The 27,831-nt window shown below is 31.0% G+C and overlaps 12 protein-coding genes across 12 annotated transcripts; 9 read left to right on the top strand and 3 right to left on the bottom strand.

Annotated features, from left to right (window-relative positions):
- Nucleotides 1–225: 225 nt before the first annotated feature.
- BX663DRAFT_533415 (Prefoldin beta-like protein) lies at nt 226–777 on the top strand (the record flags this gene model as incomplete). Its single annotated transcript, XM_051530527.1, has 4 exons — nt 226–270; nt 348–424; nt 497–620; nt 673–777. 4 exons carry the CDS (start codon nt 226–228, stop codon nt 775–777), a joined length of 351 nt encoding a protein of 116 aa, XP_051378297.1.
- Nucleotides 778–3,099: 2,322 nt separating this feature from the next.
- On the top strand, nt 3,100–4,911 carry BX663DRAFT_525385 (WD40-repeat-containing domain protein). The gene is made up of 8 exons (XM_051529759.1): nt 3,100–3,263; nt 3,330–3,445; nt 3,555–3,714; nt 3,775–4,016; nt 4,088–4,314; nt 4,376–4,537; nt 4,591–4,692; nt 4,746–4,911. Exons 1-8 carry the CDS (start codon nt 3,128–3,130, stop codon nt 4,786–4,788), a joined length of 1,188 nt encoding a protein of 395 aa, XP_051378296.1. The 5' UTR covers nt 3,100–3,127; the 3' UTR covers nt 4,789–4,911.
- A 115-nt stretch (nt 4,912–5,026) lies between these two features.
- BX663DRAFT_533413 (P-loop containing nucleoside triphosphate hydrolase protein) lies at nt 5,027–7,703 on the top strand (the record flags this gene model as incomplete). Its single annotated transcript, XM_051530526.1, has 3 exons — nt 5,027–5,326; nt 5,396–7,538; nt 7,621–7,703. The coding sequence occupies 3 exons, from the start codon at nt 5,027–5,029 to the stop codon at nt 7,701–7,703; spliced, it is 2,526 nt and encodes an 841-aa protein (XP_051378295.1).
- An 11-nt stretch (nt 7,704–7,714) lies between these two features.
- BX663DRAFT_443378 (etoposide-induced protein 2.4-domain-containing protein) lies at nt 7,715–8,559 on the bottom strand (the record flags this gene model as incomplete). Its single annotated transcript, XM_051523564.1, has 4 exons — nt 7,715–7,945; nt 8,005–8,081; nt 8,149–8,231; nt 8,294–8,559. The coding sequence occupies 4 exons, from the start codon at nt 8,557–8,559 to the stop codon at nt 7,715–7,717; spliced, it is 657 nt and encodes a 218-aa protein (XP_051378294.1).
- Nucleotides 8,560–9,014: 455 nt separating this feature from the next.
- BX663DRAFT_525380 (cytochrome b5-like heme/steroid binding domain-containing protein) lies at nt 9,015–9,605 on the bottom strand. Its single transcript, XM_051529758.1, has 3 exons — nt 9,530–9,605; nt 9,297–9,474; nt 9,015–9,231 (listed from the first exon to the last, which is right to left on the bottom strand). The coding sequence occupies exons 1-3, from the start codon at nt 9,535–9,537 to the stop codon at nt 9,085–9,087; spliced, it is 333 nt and encodes a 110-aa protein (XP_051378293.1). The 5' UTR covers nt 9,538–9,605; the 3' UTR covers nt 9,015–9,084.
- A 214-nt stretch (nt 9,606–9,819) lies between these two features.
- BX663DRAFT_525378 (uncharacterized protein) lies at nt 9,820–10,777 on the top strand (the record flags this gene model as incomplete). Its single annotated transcript, XM_051529757.1, has 2 exons — nt 9,820–10,427; nt 10,484–10,777. Coding segments are annotated over exons 1-2 (368 nt in total), but the record flags the coding sequence as incomplete, so codon positions are not given.
- A 591-nt stretch (nt 10,778–11,368) lies between these two features.
- On the top strand, nt 11,369–17,324 carry BX663DRAFT_525376 (uncharacterized protein). The gene is made up of 8 exons (XM_051529756.1): nt 11,369–15,673; nt 15,751–15,874; nt 15,920–16,296; nt 16,355–16,461; nt 16,521–16,649; nt 16,721–16,811; nt 16,866–17,027; nt 17,082–17,324. The coding sequence occupies exons 1-8, from the start codon at nt 11,440–11,442 to the stop codon at nt 17,258–17,260; spliced, it is 5,403 nt and encodes a 1,800-aa protein (XP_051378291.1). The 5' UTR covers nt 11,369–11,439; the 3' UTR covers nt 17,261–17,324.
- A 458-nt stretch (nt 17,325–17,782) lies between these two features.
- On the top strand, nt 17,783–19,232 carry BX663DRAFT_480300 (uncharacterized protein). Its single transcript, XM_051524335.1, has 2 exons — nt 17,783–18,340; nt 18,442–19,232. Exons 1-2 carry the CDS (start codon nt 17,879–17,881, stop codon nt 19,048–19,050), a joined length of 1,071 nt encoding a protein of 356 aa, XP_051378290.1. The 5' UTR covers nt 17,783–17,878; the 3' UTR covers nt 19,051–19,232.
- Nucleotides 19,233–19,294: 62 nt separating this feature from the next.
- On the top strand, nt 19,295–21,177 carry BX663DRAFT_525373 (uncharacterized protein). Its single transcript, XM_051529755.1, has 3 exons — nt 19,295–19,510; nt 19,622–20,955; nt 21,022–21,177. Exons 1-3 carry the CDS (start codon nt 19,314–19,316, stop codon nt 21,078–21,080), a joined length of 1,590 nt encoding a protein of 529 aa, XP_051378289.1. The 5' UTR covers nt 19,295–19,313; the 3' UTR covers nt 21,081–21,177.
- A 194-nt stretch (nt 21,178–21,371) lies between these two features.
- Nucleotides 21,372–23,299, top strand: BX663DRAFT_564831 (rab-GTPase-TBC domain-containing protein; the record flags this gene model as incomplete). The annotated part of the gene is made up of 3 exons (XM_051532060.1): nt 21,372–21,497; nt 21,565–22,077; nt 22,133–23,299. 3 exons carry the CDS (start codon nt 21,372–21,374, stop codon nt 23,297–23,299), a joined length of 1,806 nt encoding a protein of 601 aa, XP_051378288.1.
- A 554-nt stretch (nt 23,300–23,853) lies between these two features.
- Nucleotides 23,854–24,470, top strand: BX663DRAFT_480296 (HotDog domain-containing protein). Its single transcript, XM_051524334.1, has 2 exons — nt 23,854–23,989; nt 24,052–24,470. The coding sequence occupies exons 1-2, from the start codon at nt 23,859–23,861 to the stop codon at nt 24,437–24,439; spliced, it is 519 nt and encodes a 172-aa protein (XP_051378287.1). The 5' UTR covers nt 23,854–23,858; the 3' UTR covers nt 24,440–24,470.
- On the bottom strand, nt 24,471–26,165 carry BX663DRAFT_525367 (TLC domain-containing protein). Its single transcript, XM_051529754.1, has 6 exons — nt 25,928–26,165; nt 25,567–25,868; nt 25,217–25,501; nt 25,013–25,136; nt 24,674–24,926; nt 24,471–24,590 (listed from the first exon to the last, which is right to left on the bottom strand). Exons 1-6 carry the CDS (start codon nt 26,019–26,021, stop codon nt 24,563–24,565), a joined length of 1,086 nt encoding a protein of 361 aa, XP_051378286.1. The 5' UTR covers nt 26,022–26,165; the 3' UTR covers nt 24,471–24,562.
- Between the last annotated feature and the right edge of the window lie 1,666 nt (nt 26,166–27,831).

Raw genomic sequence — 27,831 nt, 5'->3', positions numbered from 1 at the left:
AAAATAATGTCGTATCAAATATGTATTTTTCCTAGTCCTAGTATGGCTAAGAAATTAGGTTTATGTTGGTGTTTCTAGCAAAATTTAATTTCACCCATAGTAAATACTACTAATACTAGTAAGTCAGGACGCTTTTTTTTTTAAAACTCCATTATAGAGAAAAATAACTATTTTTTTTTTTTTTTTTTTATTTCAATTTGACGATCATCTACATATACGCGTACGATGGCTACCAACAAAAGACCTTCTGATGCTGAATTAACACAAAAAGTATGCTAACTAATACAAAACATTGCCAAAAAAAAAATACACATGTAATTTCTAACATCAACATGATCATTTAATAGTATAATCAATATAAAAATGAACTTCAACAAATAGCACAAAAAATAGGTGAATTAGAATCAGAAGTTGAAGAGCACAAGTAAATTTATTATTATTATTATTATTATTTCAAGTAAATTGACTTTTTTAATTCTTAATTTATTATTTGTAGACTTGTGATTGATAGCATTTCACCACTTGAACCAGAACGTAAATGCTTTCGTATGGTAGGTGGTGTTCTTGTAGAAAGAACAATCAAAGAAGTTTTACCTGCGTTAGAAACTAATTATAAAGGGGTAAGAAGCTTTTGTTTACATTGTATATAACAATAACTTATTGTGTTATTAGATCAAACAAGTTATAGAATCCTTATTACAATCTTACAAGCGTAAAGAAGAAGAATTTGTTGAATTCCAGAAAAAGTATAATATCCAAGTTGTGTCTAAACAATAGAACCATCGTGTAATAAAGAATACTATTGTACTAAAAAAAAAAGAAAAAAAAAAGAAAGTAATCGTTGATTGACGCATGTATAGAAAACACCCATATATTAATATAGGGTGCCATTGTAAGCAACTTGAGATCAAAAAAAAAAAAAAAAAAAAACTTTTACATTTAAGGTTTGGCTTAAATTACTATGCTACATTCAGATTATATGTTTTAATCAACGCATTGATTATACAATTACAAATAGTATATATTTAAGAGAAAATACAAACTTTGTGCAGCAAATTAATATAGAATGTAAATCTACAATGATAATGCGATTCTTTGAAAAGATTGTATGTTTATAAATTACAAGACATAGAGTCATCTTTCTTATATTGTTGAATAAAGTAAGAAAAAAATATATATATATATATATGCTTGCAAGGTTATAATTATAGATTTCTTCCTTTTCACAACCAAAAAACGAATGAATTTATTTACAATAAAGTTATAATAAGGGATCAGTTTTTAAATTTGAAACAAAATAAAATCAAAAGAATCAGATAAATAAAGAAATTATTTGCTCTCATTTTTTCTAGTATTTAAGTAAATAAAAGCAATAGCAAAAGTAAATTAAAACTGAGTTAACCCCTCCAATTGGCTGTTTATTAATGACTTGAGAGTTTTACGTAAACATATGATGCACATGTTCATAAATAAAAGAATGTTCAAATTGATTGGATAAAAATATTTACTCCTTGAATGAATTTACTCCTTAAAAAAAGGGAAAAAAAAGGTATAAAAATGGGGTCAAAAAATTGTAAAATTCCCTTTTTTTTTCTTTTTTTTTCTTTATGATCATCAACCGGCTATTCCACGGCCGTGAAATGGCTGGGCCTGATCAGCCTGGAGTGTCTCTTCAGTTGCTTGTACGCCCTCGGGAGGTGTGAGGGGGTATACTTCTGTCGTTCAGATGCGTCCATTTCAGAAATAACAAACACAAATGAAAAAAAAAAGAAAGAAAAGAAAAATACACAACCAATATTTAACATTTATATATTTAATTGTGAATGACAAGGATATGCATTAATCAAATCATCGCGTTATAAGCTTATTTGTAGCTTATTTTTATGCTATATAGTCTAATATTTAAAAAAATAAATAAAAATAAAACTGATAGAAACCAATGATTTTATTAGTTTAAATATATCTCAATCAAGAACAAGCGAGTTATCAAATACATGGATTCACTTATTGCTTTAGCGAGTGAGCTTATTGAAATAGTTACCTTGTTTTTATTTTATTTTGTTTTATTTTTTTAAAGAAAAAAGACGCTTATCTTTATATAATATATAATTAAGCTCAGTTAATACATTATTCGATTTTACAAGCTTTCAGTTTCATTATGCAATGTAAGAGGATAATAAAGCTATTATAATATTGGTTTGGTATATAAATCAAAATAAAATTTGTCTCATATTGTAATGTACAGCTTGATAGTTTTACTCAGTATTTAAAGTAGTCTTCTGTATTTGTTTCTTTCAATTCTTCTATATCTATGTAGCAGTAAGAAAACATAACGATATATTTGATGTATCAAGAATATATCATGTACAGTCTTTGTATGCACATATGTAATTGGTATCATAGTAAATGCTCTATATTATAGGGAATGTATAAAGCAAGTCGTATACATATAAAAGAGTGCTTTAAATTTATAAGAGATCTAAATCATTAGATCAAATAGTAAAATATTAAGGTATTCCACGCGTAATGATAGTATATACCAAAAAAAAAAGCAAGAATATACAAGAAGCCTCTCCCTCTATTAGGGTGTATTTACTTAATAATTTAAACTTTTTGCCCAAGCAGAGTATTGAATTAGTAAATAATGCTCCAAAATTCATTATGAAAGTTGCTAATGATAGAGAAAAGGATATATTGTATAAAGCCTTCAACAAGCATGTAAAGTTATTATATTTAATCACTGGAAAGTATATAGCATAGATATAACTAAAGGTAAATGGCACTATTATAAATGTATATTATGATATATTTATTAGTTATTCTTTCTTATTCTAAGGAATTTGTTATTTTTTTTTTTTTATATATATATACATGTTTACATATTGCTTCTTGTTGTCTGTATAATTTTTTTTCCCCTAATAATTTCTGTAAATTAACTACACACACCATTTACATCTGATTAATGGAGAAGAAAAGTTTCAAGTTGAACAATTATAGGGGGCGTGGGTGCGGTGTTGTGAATAAAATGCAGCAAAAAAAATAAAATAAAATAAAATTAAATTAAATAATAATACTTATACAAAAGACTTTTTATTTTTATTTTTTTTCTAATTTTCTCTTTAATAAAATGAATCTTGGAGATAAAAGTAATAATGAAATTTTATTTTTAAATTTCAATCAAGACTTTAGCTGTATATCTGTTGGCACTGAAAGAGGATATCGAATCTACAATTGTGATCCATTTGGAAAATGTTATTCTAAACGTAAGTGATGATTTCCTTTTTTCTTTAAAAAAAAAACAGAGCAAATGAATTTACTTCAACATAAAGAGACGGGCGGAACAGGCATTGTAGAAATGTTATTTTGCACATCTCTTGTTGCACTTGTAGGAGCTGGTGAACATCCAGCTTTTTCGCCAAGGCAATTGCAAATTATTAATACAAAGGTAATTATTTTAATTATGAAATGTCCATCCTTCCTCTCTTTTTTTTTTTTTTTTTTTTTTTTTTTTTTTTTCTTCTTCTTTTCTTTTGTAATTAATATTGTTTATTTAGAGACAAACAACGATTTGCGAATTATCATTCCCCACTGCTATTCTTGCAGTAAAAATGAATAGAAGAAGATTGATTGTTGTTTTGGAAGAACAAATTTTTTTATATGATATCAGTAACATGAAACTACTCCATACGATTGATACAAATCCAAACCCTAATGGTAAGATTATCTGCCTGCTGACAATACACATCATCTATTTATCTTAATATATGATTTTAGCCATTTGTGCTTTGTCTCCTTCGAGTGAAAACTGCTTTATAGCTTATCCTGCAAGGTCTTCAACTAGTTCACCTTTTTCACCCAATAGTGGCTCATCTAATTCATTTTATATATCAGGTGACGTGGAGATTTTTGATGCATTAGGTCCACAAACCACCAATATAATTCAAGCACACAAGTCACCTGTCAGCTGCCTTTCTATGAATTCTGAAGGAACATTATTAGCCACAGCCAGTGAAAAGGTAATATTAAGATAGTGGCACATTAGATATATATATATATATATGCATATGCCCTAATTCATTTATTAAAGGGGACTGTAATTCGTATTTTTTCTACTCTGGATGCTACAAAAATTTATCAATTTAGACGAGGCTCTTACCCAGCAAAGATATATTCTATGTCATTTAATCTAGTAAGCTCACTATTATGTGTTTCAAGTGATACGGAAACAGTTCACATCTTTAAATTGGGATCAAATAATGGAAGCCCTGGCTTGAATGAGGATAGAGATAAAAGAGGTAGAAGTTCCAGTGTAGGGTAAGCTAGCATCAGCTAATTTAACCTGTTATGGGTCTTATTTATTTATATCATTATATAGACAAATGCTTCGCAGATCTTCAATGCATTTGGGTAGAAACTTAGCAGGTAGTGTTGGATCTTATTTACCTGACGTTTTGACTGAAATGTGGGAACCCACACGAGATTTTGCTTCATTAAAATTACCGAGTGCAGGTGTTCGAAGCTTAGTTGCACTAAGCAGGTAAAAAAAAAAAAAGGACTTGATGTATTTTAGTGATACTTATAATTCTATAGCACAACACCACAAGTAATGGTGATTACCTCCGAAGGTTTCTTTTATCAGTATAATATTGACTTGGAAAGTGGTGGCGAATGTGTGCTTCTTAAGCAATACAGGTAAAATTCAGAAACAGCTATCTAAAGATCACTTTACTTAACTTTATTTTTAGTTTGCTAGACCCTTCAGATGATAATATGGGTTTAGATCAATAATTTAGTCTATACTTTTTCTTTTCTTTCCTTGTTTTTTTTCTTTTTTTTTAAAAAAAAAATACTTCATACTATATTATTTTTATACCTTTATTTAAATAAACATTACCCCTTTTTAAATGAGCGCATGAATGTGACTTAATTTTAAAATGACTGTCAGTCTCATTATATATTTGTATTTTTTTTTTTACCGAAATTTTTTTTTTTTTTTTATAGAAACTAGATCTCTCTCTCATTCACCATGGTAAAATCGACTAAAAATCAAACAGCAAACACTAAACCACTCAAACCAAACAACAATAAAAAGAAAGTTTTCAAGAAAAACAAATCCGTAAACAAACAACCTAAATTAGAAAAAGGCGTTAGTGGTGAGATCGAATACGAAGAATTAGGTGACATTGATAGCTGGGATTGGAACGAATCTGTCAATGATACCTTTGTATCTGATGAATTAGGTGGATTCTTATGTTTAGAAGAAATTAGTGACGTAGAAATAGAATATGAAGGTGATGATGCAACTGGTAAAGTTGCAAAATTTAAGGTAAGCCAATTACGAAATAAATGTAAATATGTATATAATGAGCATAAGCATCTAAATAAAATGTAATAGAGAATCAAAAAAGAAGATCGTAAAAAGGGGAAAAAAGCTGAACCTACAGCTCCTTTGAGCTTAGAAGAAACAAAAAAGTACTATGATTTGGATACATTTGACGAGGAATTAGCCACTAAGGAAGAAGGAATGACTGAGGAAAATACATCTGAGGAAAAGACAGAAGAAGGAGAAAAGAATGAGTCTACAGATAACGAAATAAAAGAGAATAGTATTACAAAGGAACCTGCAAAAGACAAGCAAGAACAACAGCCTGTTGAAAAAAAGACAAAAGCTCAAAAATTGTTAGAGAAAAAGAAGAAAGAATTGGAAAGACTTCAAACTCAAGTGAAGCAACTCGAGGAACAAGCTAAAAATGAAACTGAAGTGAAGCAACTTGAAGAACAAGCTAAAAATGAAACTCAAGAAGGTGAAAAGAAGCCTATGAATAAAAGGGAGAGATTAGCAGCTAAAAGAAAGGCTCAAGAAGAAGAGGAGAAAAAGAAAGAACAGGAAAAGAAACCCCGTCGTCCTACTTTAGAAGATGTAGATCAAACTGTCGATATTTCAGCTTGGGATGATTTAAGTTTATCAGAGCCTATTAAGAATGCACTTAAATATAATCATTTTACATCACCTACGCCAATTCAGAAAAATGCTTTGCCGTTAGCGTTAAAGGGCCGCGATATTATTGGTTCCGCAGAAACAGGTTCAGGTAAAACTCTGGCATTTGGTATCCCCATTATCAACTACCTTGCAAACCATCCAGTTCATGAGGGCTTGACTGGTCTTATTTTAACCCCTACAAGAGAATTGGCGATTCAGGTTCGCGACCATATCGAAAGTATGGCTGTCTTTAGTAACACTCGTGTCATTGCTATCGTGGGTGGCATGTCAGTTCAGAAGCAAGAACGTTTACTTAACCAAAAACCAGATATTATTGTTGCAACACCAGGCCGTCTTTGGGAACTCCTTTCAGGCAACTCAAATTATATGGATATGTTAAAACATATTAAATTCCTTGTACTTGATGAAGCAGATCGTATGTTAGAGAAGGGCCATTTTGATGAATTAAATAGCGTATTGGATGCACTTTCATCAAAACGACAGAATACAACTGAATGGCCCGAGGAAGTTGATGGAGATGGTATTAACAAGAAGAAACTACCTCGACATGTAGGTGTGCATCAAACCTTCATCTATACCGCTACTTTGTCCAAAGATATTCGTTTTAATGTCAAGGCCAAAAAGAAGAAGTCAAGAGCAACAACAAACACGATGGAGGACCTCCTTGAACGTATTGATTTTGCTGATAAAGAACCAGCTTTAGTTGATATGACTTCAGAAAATGTCGTTGCTTCTCGTCTTTTAGAAGCTAAAGTCGATTGTGTTAACACAGATAAAGACTTGTATGTCTATTATTTTGTAACACGATATCCTGGACGTACTATTATCTTTGTTAACTCAATTGATGCTATACGTCGTTTAGTTCCTGTATTCAAGCTACTTCATATCGAAGTTCTTGGTTTACATGCTCAGATGCAACAAAAGCAGCGTCTTAAGAATCTTGATAGATTTAAAGCAAACCCTAAAGCTGTTTTAGTAGCCTCTGATGTGGCTGCTCGTGGTTTGGATATCCCTTTGGTTGACCATGTCATTCATTATCAATTACCTCGTTCCGGTGAAATTTATGTACATCGTTCTGGTCGTACAGCTCGTGCTAATCATGATGGTATCTCACTTTTGTTATGTAGTCCTGAAGAAGTTAAGATTTATAACAAATTATGTCAAACACTGCGTAAGAATAAGCAGTATCCTGAGTTCCCTGTTGATTTAAGTATTTTAAGAGCGATGCGTGAACGTGTCAAGTTAGCATCTGAAATTGATTCGATACAACATCAAGAATCGAAACAATCACATGAAGTAAATTGGATGCGAAATATGGCCAAGGAAATGGATGTCGAGTTTGATGAAGAAACGATGCAAGGTAAGGGACATCAAAAGTCTGAAGAACAACTTCAAAAGGCCAAAATGAGAGCAAAGGCTTTAAAACATGAATTGGAGGAGCAATTAAAACAGCCTATTTTACCTGCTGGTGTATCTACCAAATTTTTGACTGGTGGTGTTATTAATGACTTGGTCGAAAGACTTTTAATGAATGATAGTAAGTTTTTTTTTTTTTTTTTATACATGTATAATCATATAAATCACTCTGGAAAATTTATTAATATTAATATTATTAACAGCACAAAAAGTTCTTCCTGGTTCTTCTAATTCAAAAGCAGTCGAAGATTTACATTCAGCAAAGAAAAGAAAGACAAAGCATTAAATTAAAATTTATTATTCTTGTTTTTTACTTTCATTCTTTTTTTCTGTAATAATAGAGTCAGCATGAACACCACCAATTAGACGAATAAATAAAATTGTTGCATCATTTAATTTACGAACAGGGTAAAAGATGGGAATTTTGTTGGGTAAACTAATCTTATTGCGTGCGTTTTCTCCAGAAGGCATTGTTTGGTTATAAGGATTTGTACCTTTTGGGACAGATAACATAGCCATAATGATAAACTATAACAAAATATAAGTATTCTATACATTTATATATTCCATGCTTAACTTAAACTTACGAAAGGGTAAATAAGAGCAAAAACGGCGCCAGAACGAAGAAAAGAAAGGAAAAATGTAATCACTGTAGCAGGAAACCCTATCAAAAAAAAAAAAAAAAAAATTAAAAAATTCATTTTCTTTTCTTTATCTTTTGTTAAACTTACCAAAACCTAAGAAATAAGCCCAATGAGCCTCCATATATGCTAAACGCTTTTCAATATTCCAGCCCTTATATACCCATTGATATCTATTTAATATATATATAAGCATATTGTCTTTCTTTACATACATATGCATATCAGCACTTACTCAAATGAATAATAAGACATAATAATACAATTCATCCAAAAAGATAAAAAGCGACCCATAATGGGTACATTAGAAATAAGATTAGCAAATAGACCACAATTAATATATAAAATAATGGTTAAAATAGTGGAAGCTAAGCTCGAAATAGTATTGGTGGGAGCTGATCGTTTCTGTTGCTGTTGTTGTTGTTGTGCTTGTATTTGATATGACTTTTCAGCTACTTTACCGTAGAATCGACCATTGATCCCAAGTAAAATAAAATACATGGGATATCCAATTAGATGCTATTCAATTGTATAATGTAAGAGCCCCCTTCTTTTTTTTTTTCCTTATAAAAAACCACATATACTTACAACATAATGACAACCAAATATTTTTGAATTTGGATAAACAGTTTCTAAAAATACTTGACTACCTAAAAATAAAACGCCATTCAATAAAAAGGTGGTCAACATAGCCTTTTGAATGCTTGAAGAACTATATATTTATATAAAAAAAAAAGAAACATACATCAAAAAAAATTCAATATTAATTTATTGTCACATTTACGTATAAAAGAGAATAAAGGCCTTAGGCCAATTGGAAGCTGATTCGAGACCATTTATAAAGTAATTCCAATGTTGGTTGGCAGAGGATTGAGAGATTGTTGCCATTATGATGTAATGGAAAGAGAAAAGTGAAAAGAAGTTTAGCGGAAATCAAAAAAGTGAATTATTATCATTTATTGGTATTACGTAATGGTAAAATTTTATTTTTTTATATTAATAATAAAAACGCGAATAAAATACAACTTAATTATCAGGAACGACCTTTCCAACAATATTATATCTCTTAGAAAAGAATGTATACCATTGATTTAAAGTTTCTAATTCCTTTTCTGTAAGATCGCTATAGTCACCTATACAATCTTCAGGCTTTAAAGAAGACTTTCCAAGTGCCTATAAATTGTGTGTTACAATAAATTCCCAATTAGCCGCATTAAGAAAAAAATTTTTTTTTTTACCTTAGATGAATCCTTTCCAGCAAATACATTATATCCTGAACCTTTACCATATGAACTTGTATTTTTTGAGACATCAAATACATCACCTTTAATAGCAACATAAATGGGAAGTGAAGGGTCAGAGCCATCATACTTGGACAATTCAGAAACTGTAATAGGGGTTGCTTTAGGTGCTTCACTATATAATAATTAAGTATACTTTATATGCATATTGAATATTTAGTCTTCCTTACGTAGCCATGTTTTATACACAATAAATAAATAATATTTTTTTTTATGAGAAAGAAAAAGAAAGAAAATTTATTTGCGGGGATATCTTTTAAATGAAAATAATAAAAAATAGTTGATTGCTGCTGAAACTCAATCTGATAATTGTTTTTTTTAAACAATGGAAATGTTTCAAACAAAAAAAAAAGTGTATTTTACATATAAAATACATCGTAGTACAATGAATGTTGTATGATAATAAAGCAGCAGTCATTTGTCCCTGTACCTTCTTTTTTTTTTTTTTTTTTTCTTATATGAAAAAAACATCTCAACTTGATTACGATCCTCATTCTATTACATCTTTTAACTTCATCTCAGAAGGTGATGAAGAAGGCCTGATCTTTAAAATTTTCTCTAAATTTAAAACTACTGTTGTTGTTCCTCAATCTCAAAATGTGTCTATTGTCATTGCTAATGAACATGTCCAGGACTATAAGTTAACTGATCAGCAATCTTCTATACAATTAACCGAAAATGATAACAATGATAATATCAATAGTAACAATAATAATAGTAACAATAACAATAATAATGTAGTTTCCTCTTCAATTATTACAACAACCGATACTACCTCCGCCGCTGCCATAACCACCGTATCAGAAATAATCCCCGTCAGACCACAGCTGGATATATCCTTAACAAAGACTTCTTCTGTTGATAGTAGTGATAATCAATCAATCATGACAAATTTTTCTGTTTCGAATACAAACTCTTTGGGTCGTATATTAAATAGGCTTCGGAAATATGATTCAGTTGATTATAGTAATAAAGATTTTTGGATACCTGATGAACAATGTAAAGAATGTAATAGTTGTAAAGCACCCTTTAATTTATTTAGAAGAAGACATCATTGTCGTACCTGTGGTAAGCAGATCATATCTTTTCATAATACATTGTTTTTTTTATACGCGTCTTTATAGGTCAAATATTTTGCTCAAAATGTCTGAGTAATAATATTCATACAAGTCAGTCACTTCGTGTATGCAATAATTGTTATAATAAATATCACGCAGACGATATCAATTTATTAAATGATGCTGTCATTGATAATGTACAACCATCACAGCAATCACAAAAAACATTTTTGATCCCTACAAGTGCTGATAGCAGTGACGACGATGATGAGTTGATAAGTAATAATAGTGATTTACAACAAAGAGCTTCGTTAGAGCTACATTCTATTGACGGTGCAAAAAAATTGTTATCTTCTTCCTTTTTACGTTCAGCACCACGTTCTCGCGCAAGTACAATGAATTCGTTAGGTATTGATACAAGTTTGGCCACATTAGAAGGTACAAAGCAGCGGTTATTAAACTCACCTATGCCTTTTCGTCGAAGCTCATCAATTTTTAATAACAATTCGAATTCTAACCCACATCCAGAGGCTCATAGTGACGAAGGAGAGGATGATAGAAGCTCTCGTAATTTACTTAATTTTCTAAGTGGTGGTATTGAAAGACCTAGTTCTGGTATCTTCAATAATATCCCACTCTTCGAAGATGATTCACCTAATACAACGCCTGTAACAAGTACAAGTACTGCAAGTAGTAAAACGTCATCATGGTTTATCATGAGATCTCCAGAGAGATCCATAATTCGAAGAAGATTAAGTTTAACAGAGAATACAACAACAGGACGACATATACGGGTACGAACTAAAAGCTTAATGCGTAATACGCCCATTACAACAACAGATCAAAGTATTGAAATACTATCAAATAGTAAAATAATGCCATCTCGGTCGACTCCAATACCAACAACAACAACAACAACAACAACAACAACAACAGCAGCAGCAGCAGCAGCAGCAGCAGCAGCAGCAGCAACATCTCACCAAAGCACAACATCCGAACAACAGCCACAATCACGATATAATATGAATGCCATTAGACATCAAGACTGGGATCCTTCTTTTATTCAGCTGATGAAAAATATACTTTGTCATCTTTTAGAGGATAGTGAATTACCTCGGCAAGACTGGGAAGAAATTATGATGAAACTCTTATTAGTAATCACAGATGAAGTTCAACCTCAGTTACGCATTCGGGATACATTCAATATGAACCATTACATTAAAATTAAAAAAGTACCTGGAGGATTACCTACTGATAGTTATTCCATTAATGGGGTAGTGCTATCAAAAACTGTAGCCCATAAAGGAATGATACGAAAGATAAAAAATCCCGTAATCTTGATCTTGAATTTTGAATTAGATGCTACAACTTTACTTGAAAGTCAAGAGTATCTCAGATTTGAACGTCTGTTAGCTTGGGAACGAGATCATATGAATGCTTTAGTGTCAGAGATTATCAATCTCAAGCCCCATATTGTATTGGTGGCATCTCATGTACCCCATACAATTATCGAACGTCTTAATAACGCTAAGATTGCAGTTGCTTACAACATTAAGAGAGAGAAGTTAGATGCCATTGCGCGTTGTACAGATGCAACTGTCTTTAATTACAAAAATGAGTTGTGGAATGCAAAGACAATTACAGTAAGTCAATGTGGCCTTTTTGAACCTCTAACAATTTTGCATGAATTTTTACCAAATCGACGCAAAACATTTTTAATTTTTCGCGAGTGTCCAAAGGAGCGCGGAGCAACGATTATATTGCGAGGAGGTGATCTGAAGACATTGGAGACTGTAAAGTTAATTATGAAGTTTATGGTGAATGTCGTTAATAATATCAATATTGAAGCACAACTAAGAAAAGAGTTTATTGGGTTGCGTAGTTATAATAATCGTATTATGTCAGCAGATGATGACAATAATGATGACACTAATACTTTGGAAGCAACGCCGATAAATTCTGATGCCTTAAATATAGTTAATAATCGACCTACAACTGTCTCCTCTTATCATGGTGAAAGTGTTACTTTATCAGATAATATGCTTTATTTAGAAACTCAAAGTATTTCTGCATTATCTGTAGCTGAATCTCAAGTAACGGTAAATACAGTAGATAAAAAAAGAACACATTACCACCAGCAAACGACAACTGTCATTGTAGATGATGACGATATTTGTCTAACAGCTGTTAATGCGGTCCTGAAACAGTATCAAACAACAACGCTATCCATGTCACTTGGTGTAACCTTGCCTGTACCTCATCTTTTGCTTAAATTGCGTGAGACTCAGAAACGTTTAATTGGTTTGATTCGTGAGCGATTAGGTGCCACTATTACAGGTACCAATCTCGCTAATGAAAGTAGCTATCATGAAGAGAAAGATAGTAAACTATCGAATCATACGGTGAATCCAGATCACCCAATACAAAATGAAAATAAGAATAAAAGTAATTATACATCACCTACTATACCGCCCATACCTACAGATCTCATTTATATGCAGGATTATCTAAAATCTTTTGATGCCTACTTGGAACACGACCTTGAATATCGTCATTATCAAGATTTACATTTACAATGTTGGCTTATGTATAAAAAATATATAGGCTTTATTCCACTTCAGCTATCACCTATTTATCATCAGCGGATTATTGTGTATCGGACTATTAATCCTATGGATGATCATACAATTCCTTGTGAGAAGGCTGTCTTAGACCCATATGAATATTATAACCCCCTGTGTGATTGTACGTTAGGTCAGTACATTCTTAACTCAGTAAAAGAAGCGTATTATACTTGTAGTTCTCAAATCTGCGGTGGACCTCTGATCTTTCATGATCGTACGTATTCACACGGTAACGCACAAATTAAGGTACAAATGTTTGTTGAAGAAGACAACGATGACGAAATTGATATCAGTCGTGATGAATACTTGAACAAGATACCAATACTAATTTGTACGCATTGTAATATTTGCAATATCACACATAAATGGAAGCCTATACCAGAACTACTTGCTCGATATTCATTCGGTAAATTCTTAGAGCTCTTGTTTTATCAATCAGAACCTATAGCTGTTGATGAGGGTTGTCCCCACGGTTTTTATCGTGACCACAGCATTTCATTTCGCATTCAAAACTTGTCGGTTAACTTTACGCATCACAAAGTTAAAGTTGTTGATGTTTTCCCACCTCAATTACACTTGAAGTTTAGTTCCAAGCAGCAGAGAGATATTAAGGACGCTGCGCTGGAATCAACGCGGTCAAAGATTGCAAAATTTTTTGATTCTATAATAGAGCGCAATAAATCCTTCTCCTATGATATTGTACATCCTAACATCATTGATCTCTGCAAAGAATATCTAAAGGAACTTTCACAAGAAGCTCTTAAAAATAAAAAGCATTTATTACAAAAGTTACAAATGGAATATGCCACAAGCGCACCTACTGATACATTACAACTTAATAATGTGTTAGCTGATTTGCAAAATCATGCAGTAGCATGGGATCTTAAATACATAGCATTTGCACGACGATTTATAAGACCTGAACGTGAGCTGAGACGCTTGACCACAAATCATTTACGAAAGATGTTTCCCGCTGAAAATCTTGATAACACAAATGTTTCGACAAATTTGGATTTAAGAACGAAAAAAGCTATAGAAGCAGTTGATTTACCACTTTTAGATGTTGGCTTGTTTGATAATGATGAAAACAGTGATGATACGACTATCAATAACTTACTACAAAAACCTATATTGAGTGAATCACCTACTACTACCGAATTGTATCCATGGTTTCATGAAGAGAAACGTTTTGATCAAATGTTTTTACAACATGAGAAAGATCTTGATAGCATAGGGGACAATAATATAAAGAATAGCTCAGAATCGCCACCTAAAATAAATCTTTTATTAGAAGAAGATGCATCTCGTGACTTAGATCCAAGTGTCGCTCGTCGATTATCTCTTGAACTTATGAAGGATTCACCTAATAAAAAGAAAATAGTAGAGAAGAAAATACAAGAGGAGAAAAGCCAGAAATACCTAGAAGAATCGAAAATTATAGAAACCGACAACACACCCGCATCATCTGTAAACTCTACACCGTTACCATCTCCAATGGCTCTAAATCAACAGCAATTAATTGTTCGTAATAATATCAAACCTATCTTTTCATCGGCTGCATATAAGCGATTTGCTGAGCTATTGCCACCAGATCCTCTTATAACTAAATCTAAGAACTCATCACAAACTGTTCAAAAAAAAATGAACAGTAAATTGAGTACACATAGCTATCATAAGGCCAAGCAATATTTTGAAGCTTCTACAGCAAATAACACATTTGGAAATAATACCTTTGATACAAAAATACAACAGCAACAACCACAACAGCGGCAATCACAGCAGCAGCAGCAGCAGCAGCAACAGCAGACTTCTATTACGAAGCCTAATGCATATCGTGGATCACCTTATTCAGCAAAAATTCAAGATCGACCACCTATCGCATATAGGTACGGATTTATGGGAAGTTTAGCAGACATGTATCCTCTAGGAGAAAAGCGACTGGGAGTAGTTAATATCACACATCCCATTAGTAGTAAGCTTGCAGCTTCCAAGGGCAATCCTCTTGTACAGACAACAAATCAAGAGTTATCAATTATTCGACCCAGATCACGTACTATGGCAATTGTAGATGGAAGTGTGTCTAATAGTAATAGTAGTAAAATATCAGTTTTGGGGCAACAATTATCTAGTATAAACCGTAACAGTGTATTACCAGAAACACAACATGAGACAACAAGCTTGGTGAAATATGTGAGTACCAGAGAATATATAATAAAAACACGTAATAATCTCTCAGATAATAAAATCACGCGTACAATACGACAACGGCTACCAAGTAAGGCATCGCTTGAACCATATACAAAAATTAAAGAGGTTATGCATGAAGAATCTTCTTCAGATGACGACGATGATGCTTTATTAGATGGACCAGTTTCTGTTGAACATGATGAACCATCAACATTTGGACATAAAGCATTTTCACTATTTCATATGGACGAATACGATGAATGTCTAGGTCGAGAAATAGTCCCAAGTATCTTAGAGCTTCAGGAATTCGAAGAGGAGCATAAGGTACAGATGGCCAATAATACACTGCCATTCTTAAGTTTAGAGTCTGGCATAGTAATTGGGAATAAGAAAGATTTATTGACGCCAAAAGGAACGGATATGCCGTTAGAGAATTTGACTTTAGGTATGTAAATTTATTATATTAAATTTTTGGAAAGCTTATATATATATATATATATATGTATATGTATATGCAAATAGAGAGTGGTTCATCTAGTTTTGATTGGTCAACGAATAGTAGTGGAAGGAATTCAATTATGAAAGCAATTACCTATGTCTTAGCAGAGAAAAGCATAAGTAATTTAGCGCCACTTGAATACCCTTTGTAAGTTAAATATTATTTCCTTTATAGTACTAATTTCTACAATAGTTCTCCGAATGAGCATATATTCGCGGATTCAAATATATTAGTACGAGAAGACGAGCCTAGCAGTATTATTTCTTATATGCTTGGTAGTGCTTTATATAACGAAAAACTCCAACACAAACAACAACTACGTATGTCAAATGTATCAAATCAAAACCCATTTTATTTAGAAATGTTTCCTGATGAAACATCGCAGCCTTGGAGATTTGCTTTTGAAGGAGGATCAACAAACTTTTCGTGTAAAATATATTTTGCAGAACAGTTTGATATGCTTCGAAAGAGCTGTGGGTGTGATGAAATTTTTATCTCATCTTTGGCTCGATGCACAACTTACGATGCCTCAGGAGGGAAATCTGGATCGATTTTTTTGAAAACAAAAGGTATAAATGTACAATATGTAAAGTGAGTGCATAAAAACCTCATTTGTAATATTTATAGATGAGCGATTTTTGATTAAGCAAATATCAAAGTATGAGATGGATGCTTTTTCGGGTTCTGCCAATAAATACTTTATATATATGTTTAATGAAGTTTTTGATAAAGGAGTAATATTTATATTTTCAAATATAGCTATGTGTATATATATTTACATATTATAATATAGATTCCTACTGTTTTATGTAAGATCTTTGGACTTTATCGTATTGGTTTCTATAATAATGCAAGTGGAAAATCAATGAAGATGGATATTCTAGTAATGGAAAACTTATTTTACGACATACCAATAAAACAGGTATATATATATATATATATATATATTAAAGAATTATATGGTAGCAAAATTATTTACATTATATCTTATAGGTTTTTGATTTAAAAGGATCTATGAGAAATAGATATGCAGAAAAAACAGGAAAAGATGTTGAAGTATTTTTAGACGAAAATTTAGTAGAAAGTAAAAACAAATAATATTGTAAATACATATTATTTATACTAATTTTTCTTAAAGTTATCAGTAAAACGCCACTTTATATGAAAGTTGATACTAAATATAATTTATCAAATTCATTATATAATGATACACAGTTCCTATTATCGTTGGATGTAATGGATTATTCGCTTTTAGTAGGGTTTGTTGAAGATTCAGATGAAATTGTAGTTGGTATCGTTGGTATGTATAAGCAACAAGAAAATAAATAGTTTCCTCTAATAATATTTGTTATAGATTTTATTCGAACTTTTACCTGGGATAAGAAGTTGGAAAGTTGGGTTAAGGAATCTGGTATGCTTGGTGGAGGTAAAAAAGACCCCACTATTGTGTCTCCAAAGATGTATCGTAAACGCTTTAGATCTGCTATTGATCTTTATTTTTGCATGATACCTGATTTTTGGACCCCCTTATGAAGAGAGAGAGGAAATAGAGATATATATAACATATATTCATGTTAATTTATTATGTACAAATGAGTTTATAAACATAATATATACATATATAGTATAATATAATGTACAACGGTCTCACTATAGTCTATGTAATCGTGCATTTTGCTCGATTATTAATGTACTATATATAAATATTGAGTTGTTTATTTATTTTGTTACATGAAACCCGTTTCTAATGATAACCATATGTAATTAATGATAAGAAACTTGATAAGATTATATATACTTTAAGCTGTTACATATTACCTATGTGTAGAAATTTAATGTGGGTACAATTTGTAATTTCATATGAAGAAAGATTTTAGACTATTTATAAAGTTGATGGTAATGATTAACTCAGTAACAGGTGTTCATGAATTAGTATTAAAAAAAAGGGGATCAAGGGGATTTTTTTTTTTTTTTTTTTTTTTTGTATAGAAAAAAAATAAAAGATAAGATAAAAGTTTGGTATATTTTAGATAAGCTCTTTGCTTGTTTTGGATTTTACTATTCACATGATATAAAGCAAATATAAAAAAGCTTTGTCCATTAAAATACGATTTTTGGACTCTTTTTTTCTTCTTCCTTTCTTTCTTTAACATGGCTATAAGTTCTAATCCTAATATACTCCAAAAATATCTCTCACTTCCACAAAACAATAAAATTCAAGTAGAATATATTTGGATTGATGCCAATAATAGCTTGAGAAGCAAGACACGTACTGTAGATTTCATTCCTCAAAAAGCAAATGAATTGCCTGAATGGAACTACGATGGCTCTTCCACTGGACAAGCTGAAGGTCATGATTCAGATATCTTGATACAACCGGTTGCTCTATTTGCTGATCCTTTTAGAGGAAACAATAATAAGCTGGTACTTTGCGAAACATTTAATAACGATGGTACCCCTCACTCTACTAATTATCGACATACTTGTGCAAAGACAATGGCAGCTTATGCGGATGCTAAGCCTTGGTTTGGTATTGAACAAGAGTATATGTTATTTGATCCGTCAACTACTAAGCCTTATGGATGGCCTATGCATGGTTTCCCTGAACCTCAGGTATATATATATATATATATATATATATATATATATAATAAGAAAGTAATAATATGTATTCATATATTTTTGTATTATTTTTATTTTTTTTCCTGGCTTAGGGTAAGTATTATTGTGGTGTAGGTGCAGGAAAGGTCTTTGGCCGTGATATTGTTGAAGCTCATTACCGAGCTTGTCTATATGCCGGTATTAACATCTCTGGCGTAAATGCTGAAGTCGCCCCAGGTCAATTTGAATTTCAAGTTGGTCCTTGTGAAGGTATTGAGATGGGAGATCATCTTTGGGTAGCTCGTTATCTTCTTGAACGCGTCACTGAGGATTTTGGTATTATTGTCTCATTACATCCTAAACCAATTAAAGGTGACTGGAACGGTGCTGGTTGTCATACTAATTTTTCTACTATTGAGATGCGCCAAGAAGGTGGTTTATCTGCAATTGAAAAAGCTATTAAAAAGCTAAGTCCTCGTCATATGGAGCATATTGCTGTTTATGGCGAAGATAACGATCAAAGATTAACAGGTCGACATGAAACTGGACATATTAATGATTTCAGCTATGGTATTGCTAATCGAGGTGCATCAATTCGTATTCCTCGCCATGTTGGTATTGAAGGTAAAGGGTATTTTGAGGATCGTCGTCCTGCTTCCAATATTGATCCTTATAGAGTTACGAATGTTATTATTGAATCTACTTTCCTTCCTGATGTTTAAAAAGCTTTTTTTTTTATGTACTTTTTCTTGTATATGATTAAAATTTAAACAAACTTTTATGCTGTATATATGAAAATATATGTCAAACTTTTACATATGATTTACTGATAATAAAGTCATTAATTAAGAAAATTATCTCTTAATTTACATGAAAACTATAAATAAAGGAAAAAACTCAGGTGAAACATTTGCTTAAATAGCAAGCATCATCTACAAAAAGTTTTTTTTGTCTCCTTTTTTTTTTTTTTTTTTTTTTTTGAATTATGAAACGCTCGATACGTACAAGTATAATCGCTGCAATAGCTTTAATATTTTTTTTCTTTGCTTATAATGTATTACAAACAAATAGACTAGCAAGAACTCTATCTAAAGATCAAAATGAACAAATTATAGAGTATGAACCAACACAGTTTATTGAAGTGAATCCAGATGAAAAGTTTATGTCTTTTTTCCCTCATGGGTAGAGTTTTTTTTTTTTTTTTTTTTTTGACTTTTTGACTTTTTGACTTTTTGACTTTTTGACTTTTTGACTTATCCTATTAATGATATAAACTAATGATGCAATTATTAGTGACTTTACTGAACAACATGAAGCTGTCAGAAATGCACTTCGTATAGCTGTAGAAACAAATCGTACGTTAATTTTACCCCAATTAAGACTAGGTAAAAAGCACATACCATGGGCCCCTTTTCCTATTCTTCAAAAATATTACGAATTACAAGATAGAGAACTTCTAAAAAGTTTATGCGCAACAAATGTTAAGGATTGGAGGTTGGAGTATCATTCGTGTGATGATTTAAATGAATGGATTGAAGTACCGTGGTCCACCTTTTTTGACTTGAACGTTCTTCGAAACCAGTTTAAAATACGTATTTATGAACGTACATGGGGACATGGCTGGGGCAACAAAGAAGCAGTCTTGTCTCATCTTGGCCCCTTTGATGTGGTTGCTTTAGATCCCACTAGTTTTCCTAGTAATGGTTCTGATTGGGACACTAGTAAACAGCAACATGCCTTTTCATCTAATAATAGATTCTTTGATACTATGAGGAGTTTGCGTTCATTAAATGAAGTAAAGTTCAGCCTTGAGCTAAAACGACCCCTTAAAATGCTTGTAACATCAAGACAGCTCAAAAATATTAAAGAACGGTATATACAATTTGGATCATTGGTGTATGGACTTCGCTTTCAGACCTCTACGAATAAAATTCAGAGTGAATTACGCAAGGCATTAAGAACTAATATCTTTGTAACACCAAATGAACTTCCACTTGTTGATGAAGTAGCTAACAAAGTTGTAAGTGAGCTAGGCGGAGCACGACAGTTTAATATGATTCGTTTGAATTTGAAAAGTTTAGCCATGATTGAGCTTGAAAATCAAAGATCTTTAAAGAAAATACAAGCTGAAATTGAGGGTAAACCGTATGTAGATTTCATGATAAAATCAGATATGACAGGCTTAGAATTATTGAAACAACTTGATCATTCGATACAGACAGAGTTGATGACATCGTTAGTAAGAGAATTACTAGGAGATATGCCTATTGATCAAGCCATTACTGCTGCATCGTCAGTTCGTAACTCCATATTAAAGCAAGTATTAACTATTACCGGCTTAACAGATAGAGAAAGTTTACTATTAGCCTGTATTGATTATAAAAAGAATGTAGATACTAAATTTCCTATCTATTTCTTAACCAATGATATTTATGATGATGTGGTAGCTCACCCAGAATTATTTGGCCCGTTATTAAAAGTATTCCCTTGCACATTTTCCAAAAAGGATATGTATAATTGGGGTATTATTAAACCTAACTGGGCTAAAAATGCTCTAAAAGGTATTAAAAATATTAATCATGAAAGTATGCTATCTCCTATAGTAGAAATTCTGATAGCGCGTAAATGTAAGTTACCTTATTCAACTGTATATAACAAACAATTAGTGTGCATGTACTAATTTTTTTTTTTAGCTCTTTCATTCTTTGAAGTCCCTACTACAAAATTAACTCGATTAATTTCATGGCATTAAATATATCACATCCTTAATATATTTATAATCTCATTTAGATTAACTTATCCCTTAAAAATTATATCCCCCTTTTCTTTTCCCTTACATTTTTTGAAGCATACTGTAAAATTAGGTACTTAATAAATTCAATCTGCAACATATTTTTACTTTTTTTCTTTTCGTTTTTTTTATTTTTTGATATAGATATATATATTCTAACACTGAGAGGTTTTTAATATAGTTCTTAAATCAATTTAATTACAATAGAAACACATTGGAACAATAGATTCCTGTAACATCATCAAAGGAAAAATGTTGCAATTAAAGTTGTCGTATCAAGATCAAGATCACAGTCTAAACATTAAATCAAATAATGTTCTTGATCAAAATTATCTATTTTTTAAACTTCAGCAAGAAAATGCAAAATTGCCGCCCCAAGTAATTATGAAGTATTTAAATCATACAATAGGCATAATAATTCTCTCCCTTTTTTTTTTATTATTAGGCTTCGACAGCATTCATACTAGCTCAAATTGAACGACAAAATGCATTATTAGAAAAAGATCCAAAATCAATTTACATTCAGTCTAATCAACTGAAGGCGAATTTTACTACTATTCAGCGACTAGTCAAGGCTAGTACAGATGATTGGGGCTTTTGGAAAGCTTTTATTGAAAATCCAGATCAAGTAGCCTTACAACTTCCCCATTTACTATCTTTAAAGTTGAAATTAGGTATACCACCCCAAGTCCGAGGATTAATATGGCAAGCTATGTCCAAGTCCGCTTCATTACATTTGGAAACCGTCTATGGTCAGTTATGTAAAGAAAAATCCCCTCATGAACGTATCATTCAACGTGATTTAGCTAGAACTTATCCTTGTATTGACATGTTTAAGCAAGAAAACGGGCAGGGTCAGGTTTCGATGAAACGAATCCTAGAGGCTTATAGTTTATATGATTCAGATGTAGGATATTGTCAGGGCTTAGCATTTCTTGTAGGACCTTTATTGATGAATGTAAGTTTATTTGACGAAAATAATATGCATGTATTGAGATAAGTTTACATTACAGATGGCTGAAACACAAGCATTTTGTGTTTTTGTAAGATTAATGGAAACATATGAAATGAGGACGATGTTTACTTCAAGTATGGAGGGCCTTCAACTTCGTCTTTACCAATTTTCTATTCTTCTTCGTGAAATACTACCAGAACTTATGACTTTTCTGGAACAGCATGATATCCATCCAGCTATGTATGCCTCACAATGGTTTTTGACACTATTTGCTTATGCATTTCCTATGCAGTTGATTGATCGTATCTACGATATTGTATTTGCAGAGGGCGCCTCTGAAACAATCATGAGAGTTTCAATCGCTATGCTAAAGCGATCCCAATATGCGCTTTTAGCTAATACTGAATTTGAAGATATTTTAGATTTTTTAACCTCGCACAAGCTATGTGAACCTTATGCTGATTTTGGGCATGTGATAAGTGATGCTATGTCTTTGTCAGACATGATCACAAGAGATAAGATGGAACAATTGAGCAAAGAGTATAACGGGCAACAAGGAGATACAAAGGGTCAAATGACTGGGTTTTGGAAAAGGCGAAGAAATACGATCTTCAATAAACGGTTAACAAGTATAGATAACACACCGACTGGAACACAGGTAAGATCCTCTTTACAGAAAAAGCGTTGGTCTTCTATTTCATCTTTAAGCCAAGATAGATCATTTTATCATAAGCAAGATAACGAACAACTCAAGTTGATATTAAAAGAACTCAGAGAGGTTAAAATAATGCATCAAAAGACTTTCGAGGAGCTTATCAAAGTTCAGAATGATAATCAAGATCTTGTATGTGAACGAGATGCATTAAAATTAACAATTACTGAATTAGAACGTCAAAGAGATAAAACTTGTGATAGCCCTATCATGCTTCCATCAACAAATACAAATTTACAACAAGAGCTTTTAGCAAAAAACCTTCAATTAGAGCAAGAATGTAAGAAGCTTTCTTGGGAATTGGAAATGATGCAATCTAAATTTGATATGGTAAATGAAGGACAAATGGCTCTTGTTGATCGACTTGTTTCACTTAAGATAGAAATGGATGAGACCATAAACGAAAAAAAAGAAAAAGAGGCATGCCAGCTTCTTACAAAGTTAGAAAATGAAAGACTTAAGTTAGAAATTAAAAGACTTGAACAACAAAATATCTCTTTAGAAACAAAGTAGTATTTTTTTTTCGCAAAAATCGACTATATAAATACATATATGTATATATAAATGAAACGAAGAAAACATAGAAAATAAAAGATGAGGAAAACATATATCTTCTATATTTTCCAAATCAGTAATACTGTCTTTATTTTTATTATAGTTTTACATAGAGCTGCCTATCCTTTTACTCTGCTTAATTGTTTACTTTTCCCTTTGCAACCTCTAAACAAATGATTTAAGCATACATATTATGTCCTTCTGCGTTTTATATGCACAACACAATATACATAAAATACTATGTATACATGCATATCAAATATAGACTTTAAGACACTTGCATTTTATATATCTTCCAGTCTAAAATCTGACATTTCAGTATACAGTTTTGCAAATTTAATTTAATTTTAGGGCAAATAACGTTTTAGTTTTAGAGGTCATATTTGATATTTGTTAATATACCTTATATAGTGATATCAGATATAATAGATATAGTAGGTAGCACAAATATGTGGGGTAATTGCATGTAATTTTTTTTTATTATTGCTATTATTAACATACTTTTTTTTTTCATAACATGTCATCTCATAAAAGACTTTCACTTATTTCAAACCATTTAAGATCACAACAAATATCAACTAAAAGTGCTACGAAAAATTTATACAGGAATAGACAAGATTATAAATATTTTTTACCAATTCAAACAAGGTAAATGAAACAATAAAAATTTACGTGTATTAAAACAAGAATTTAACATGTTAATTTACAAGATGGTCAGATGCAGATTGCTATAATCATATTAACAATGCTATCTATTATCATTATTTTGATACAGTCATTAATGAATACCTGATTAAACATTGTGGACTACAACCAGGCAATATAAGTAATAAACCGATCGGACTTGTCGTTGCAAGTCAGGCCAATTTTTATGCCTCTGCATCTTACCCCAGTATCATTGATGCAGGGCTTTCAATAGCTAAAATTGGTAACTCTAGCGTTACTTATCGTGTGGGCATATTCGAGAAAGATAGTCCATTAGCTTGTGTTGTAGGTGGATTTACTCATGTTTTTGTAGATTCTGTACATAGGAAACCAGTACAAAGTTTACCAGAGGAGTTTTTAGAAGGCTTTAAAAAGATAATTGATACTGAATAAAAAAAAAATTTATTAAAAAGGTATATGGGGGAGGAGACATTAAAAAGAATATATAAAAATACACGAAGCTGGGTTATATTATATGCATTTAGGGGAGGAGAGGGAAGAAGAGAAAACGGCGCTTTAGTTGTATAAATGCTTCTTTTCTGAACTATTATCATAATTATGTAATTTGAGAATTAATATTACAATAATTAGTGAATTCAATAAAAAAAAAAAAAAAAAAAAACTTACCAAATTTTTATAGGATTTTGAAACCCGTTATCGCTACAGTTACTATCCTCTTCATCTTCATCGTCACTACGAGGATCATTGGCGGCTGTTCCTTTGATAACCTTAATTATTAACTTAACAATCATTAAAAACCAATAGAACATAATAACGTTTAAGATAAGCAATAGAATTAAAAATAATCTAATGTTTTTCAGAGTAAGATATTTTCCATTAGAGGGATCCCACTGTAAATCTAAATATTTTGAGGGTTCAACTAAATACGAAAAAAAAAAAAAATAAAAAATAAATAAAAAAAGCGTCAATAACATCAAATACATTTTTAATGCTTTACTAACTTACCAACAATACTCCAAATAACACAAGAAAAGAAGATATGACGAGTGATCGGCCATGAAAGGGCAAATAAACCAAAAGCAATATTACAAACATTAGTAAAGCCTAAATACTTTAAGATCTTGGCAAGCTACAAAAATTGAATTAATTATCCGCTTACTCCACTCTTATTTTATTTTTATTTTTTATTTTTTTTTCGGTTAGACTTACCGACAAGAAAATATCAGACAGATCCATACAGCAAAGAATAGCATTTCCAACACGAGTAGCATTACAATAGTAACTTGCTCCCACTAAAACAATTGTAACAATATGATGAGAGAGCATGGCGTAATGATCCTTTCTACGTTTTTCGATATGAAGACCATATATTTGTTGAAACCAAAAAGCAAGTTGCATCAAGTAATAATATTTCATTTCTTTATTAATCATATGAGGATAACCAATCCAAAGATGTGCAGTATTAAACCAATATGGGCTATGATACATTATATACTATATTATTTGAAGATGTACTGAATCAATAAACTAATCTGATTTGTATATATATTAGTTCTTACCAAGCCTGCAGTACCAAATACAAGATAATAAATAAGGATGTAGCCTTGTTCTGCTACTCTTTGTCTTTTACAACTTTCACCAATATTAAAATATTTAGATAAAGGGAGATAAAAATATTTAATAAAGAAAGCGCGTAAAAAAGTAAAAGCAATAGCCCAAAAAGCCACAAAATAGATATCATCAATTCCTTTATCATAGGTATCTGGAGTTTTTTGATATGAAATCAGTAGACATTTCCTCGCAAATAGATTCCCGAGGATATAGTTTACAAGGACAGTAAGAATAATAGAGCCAAATATTTCTATATGGATAGATAATTATTAAACTTGCTTGTCTTTTAATTCCTTGTTTAATATATACCTGCTTCATATTGTAAAATAAATTTTTTGATTCGAGTTAATTTTGATGATTGACTTGGCTTTGTTATGTTAATAATAAGATCAGATTTATTCATTTTATATTTAAAAAGAAAAAGAAAAGAAAAAGAGAAAAAATATAAAAATTGAATATACAAAAAGAAGAAGAAAACTTGACCTTATTTAAAGAAAAAAACATACACACCCCATTTATTTCCCCTTTTTTCTGATGTAAATACGTGCCCACAATCTCAAATAAAAAAAAATAAAAATAAACACGGTAACCAAAACCAGATTTGGAGTTATAAATAAGTTGATTTTTTTTTTTTTTTTTTTTTACTTAAGAAAATCTTAAAACATTTGATTTGAAACTCAAAAAAGGAAAGTTCTGACATTGCTTCCTTAAACTTATTAAATGCACTTCATGAATCAAGTAGACAACGTATCCATTTTTGAGAGTAATTTTTTGATCTGCGCTTGTTTAAAGAAATTATTCCATTTACACTTACTAGAGGGGGGAAAAAAGCTATACACGACCGTGTATTCTATGATATTAATATGTATGATTTTCAAGCGCCATTTAGTCTGAAAAACCACTTGAAACAAATATTTAAATCAAACTAAAAAGTTTTCTTAATAAAAGTGGAGTGGATATGTTTTATATTTCTCCTCATCTTTTACTTTAAAAGTAAAATATAAATAGGAGAACGTACAATGTCATTACAAAAAATTTCTTTCTCTTTTACATATAAAATATTACAGTAAAAGAAGTTATTGTATTTATTAAGAGCAATTAAGAATCTTATTGTTTCCTGTTTTAATACTTTTTTTTCAGTTGTACAAATATATTAATTTAATTTGTGTGTTTTTTTTTTACCCTAATTACTGCTTTTGAAGTTTTTGAGTTGTTCCTGAAATCTATATCCGACATATTTGATGTCTGTATTTATATCCTGTTGTATGTGTAAAGATGCTCATTCTTCTATGTGATCCATAAACATTATTATGTATGTTATCTTGTATGTTTTTTTTAGCTTTATTCCTACAATCATTCTACTTTCCTCAAAGACTTTTGTTATGTTCAAAACAATAAATTGTTAATTTCTCCTTTATAGTGTATTTTGCGGAAAACAAAATAGTCATTATCACATGTATTCTTTTTCTCCATGGATACAATTGCAGTTGCCCTAAAATTAAATTAAATTTGCAAAACTGTATACTGAAATGTCAGATTTTAGACTGGAAGATATACAAAATGCAAGTGTCTCAAAGTCTATATTTAATATGCATGTATACATAGTATTTTATGTATATTGTGTTGTGCATATAAAACGCAGAAGGACATAATATGTATGCTTAAATCATTTGTTTAGAGGTTGCAAAGGGAAAAGTAAACAATTAAGCAGAGTAAAAGGATAGGCAGCTCTATGTAAAACTATAATAAGAATAAAGACAGTAATATAAAGATAGTTTCTAGTTTTTAGATTTTAAATAATATTGTTTAGATTTGATGTAATACTCTATGTTCGATCAGCGTTTGGCTTGAATAGTATAAAGGTTATATTGTTGTATGCATAATCCTGACTACGATCCTATATTGAGTATATCTGTATATTTGTATCATCGAATCCATTATTTAGATTTACATATATGTAAATATGTATATGACTGCTATTCGTTATTATTTCTGAATTCTATACTATATATTTGCATTCTATACTTGAGTAATGTTGCATCATTTAAGTACCTTTTTATATACCTCTGAACCTTTAGCATAGCAATAACGGCCAAAGAGCCAACTGCATTATATACTTATAATAATAAAGATAATACGTTTTTCGTCTGAGTAATGTTGCCACAAATTGATGATATTTAAAGAATATTTTGTTCATAGGAAAATAATTCTAT

This window comes from Cokeromyces recurvatus, assembly GCF_025118155.1.
Source record: "Cokeromyces recurvatus strain NRRL 2243 chromosome Unknown BX663scaffold_42, whole genome shotgun sequence".
Taxonomy (NCBI): domain Eukaryota; kingdom Fungi; phylum Mucoromycota; class Mucoromycetes; order Mucorales; family Mucoraceae; genus Cokeromyces; species Cokeromyces recurvatus.
This window is presented reverse-complemented; position numbering and strand designations above follow the sequence as displayed.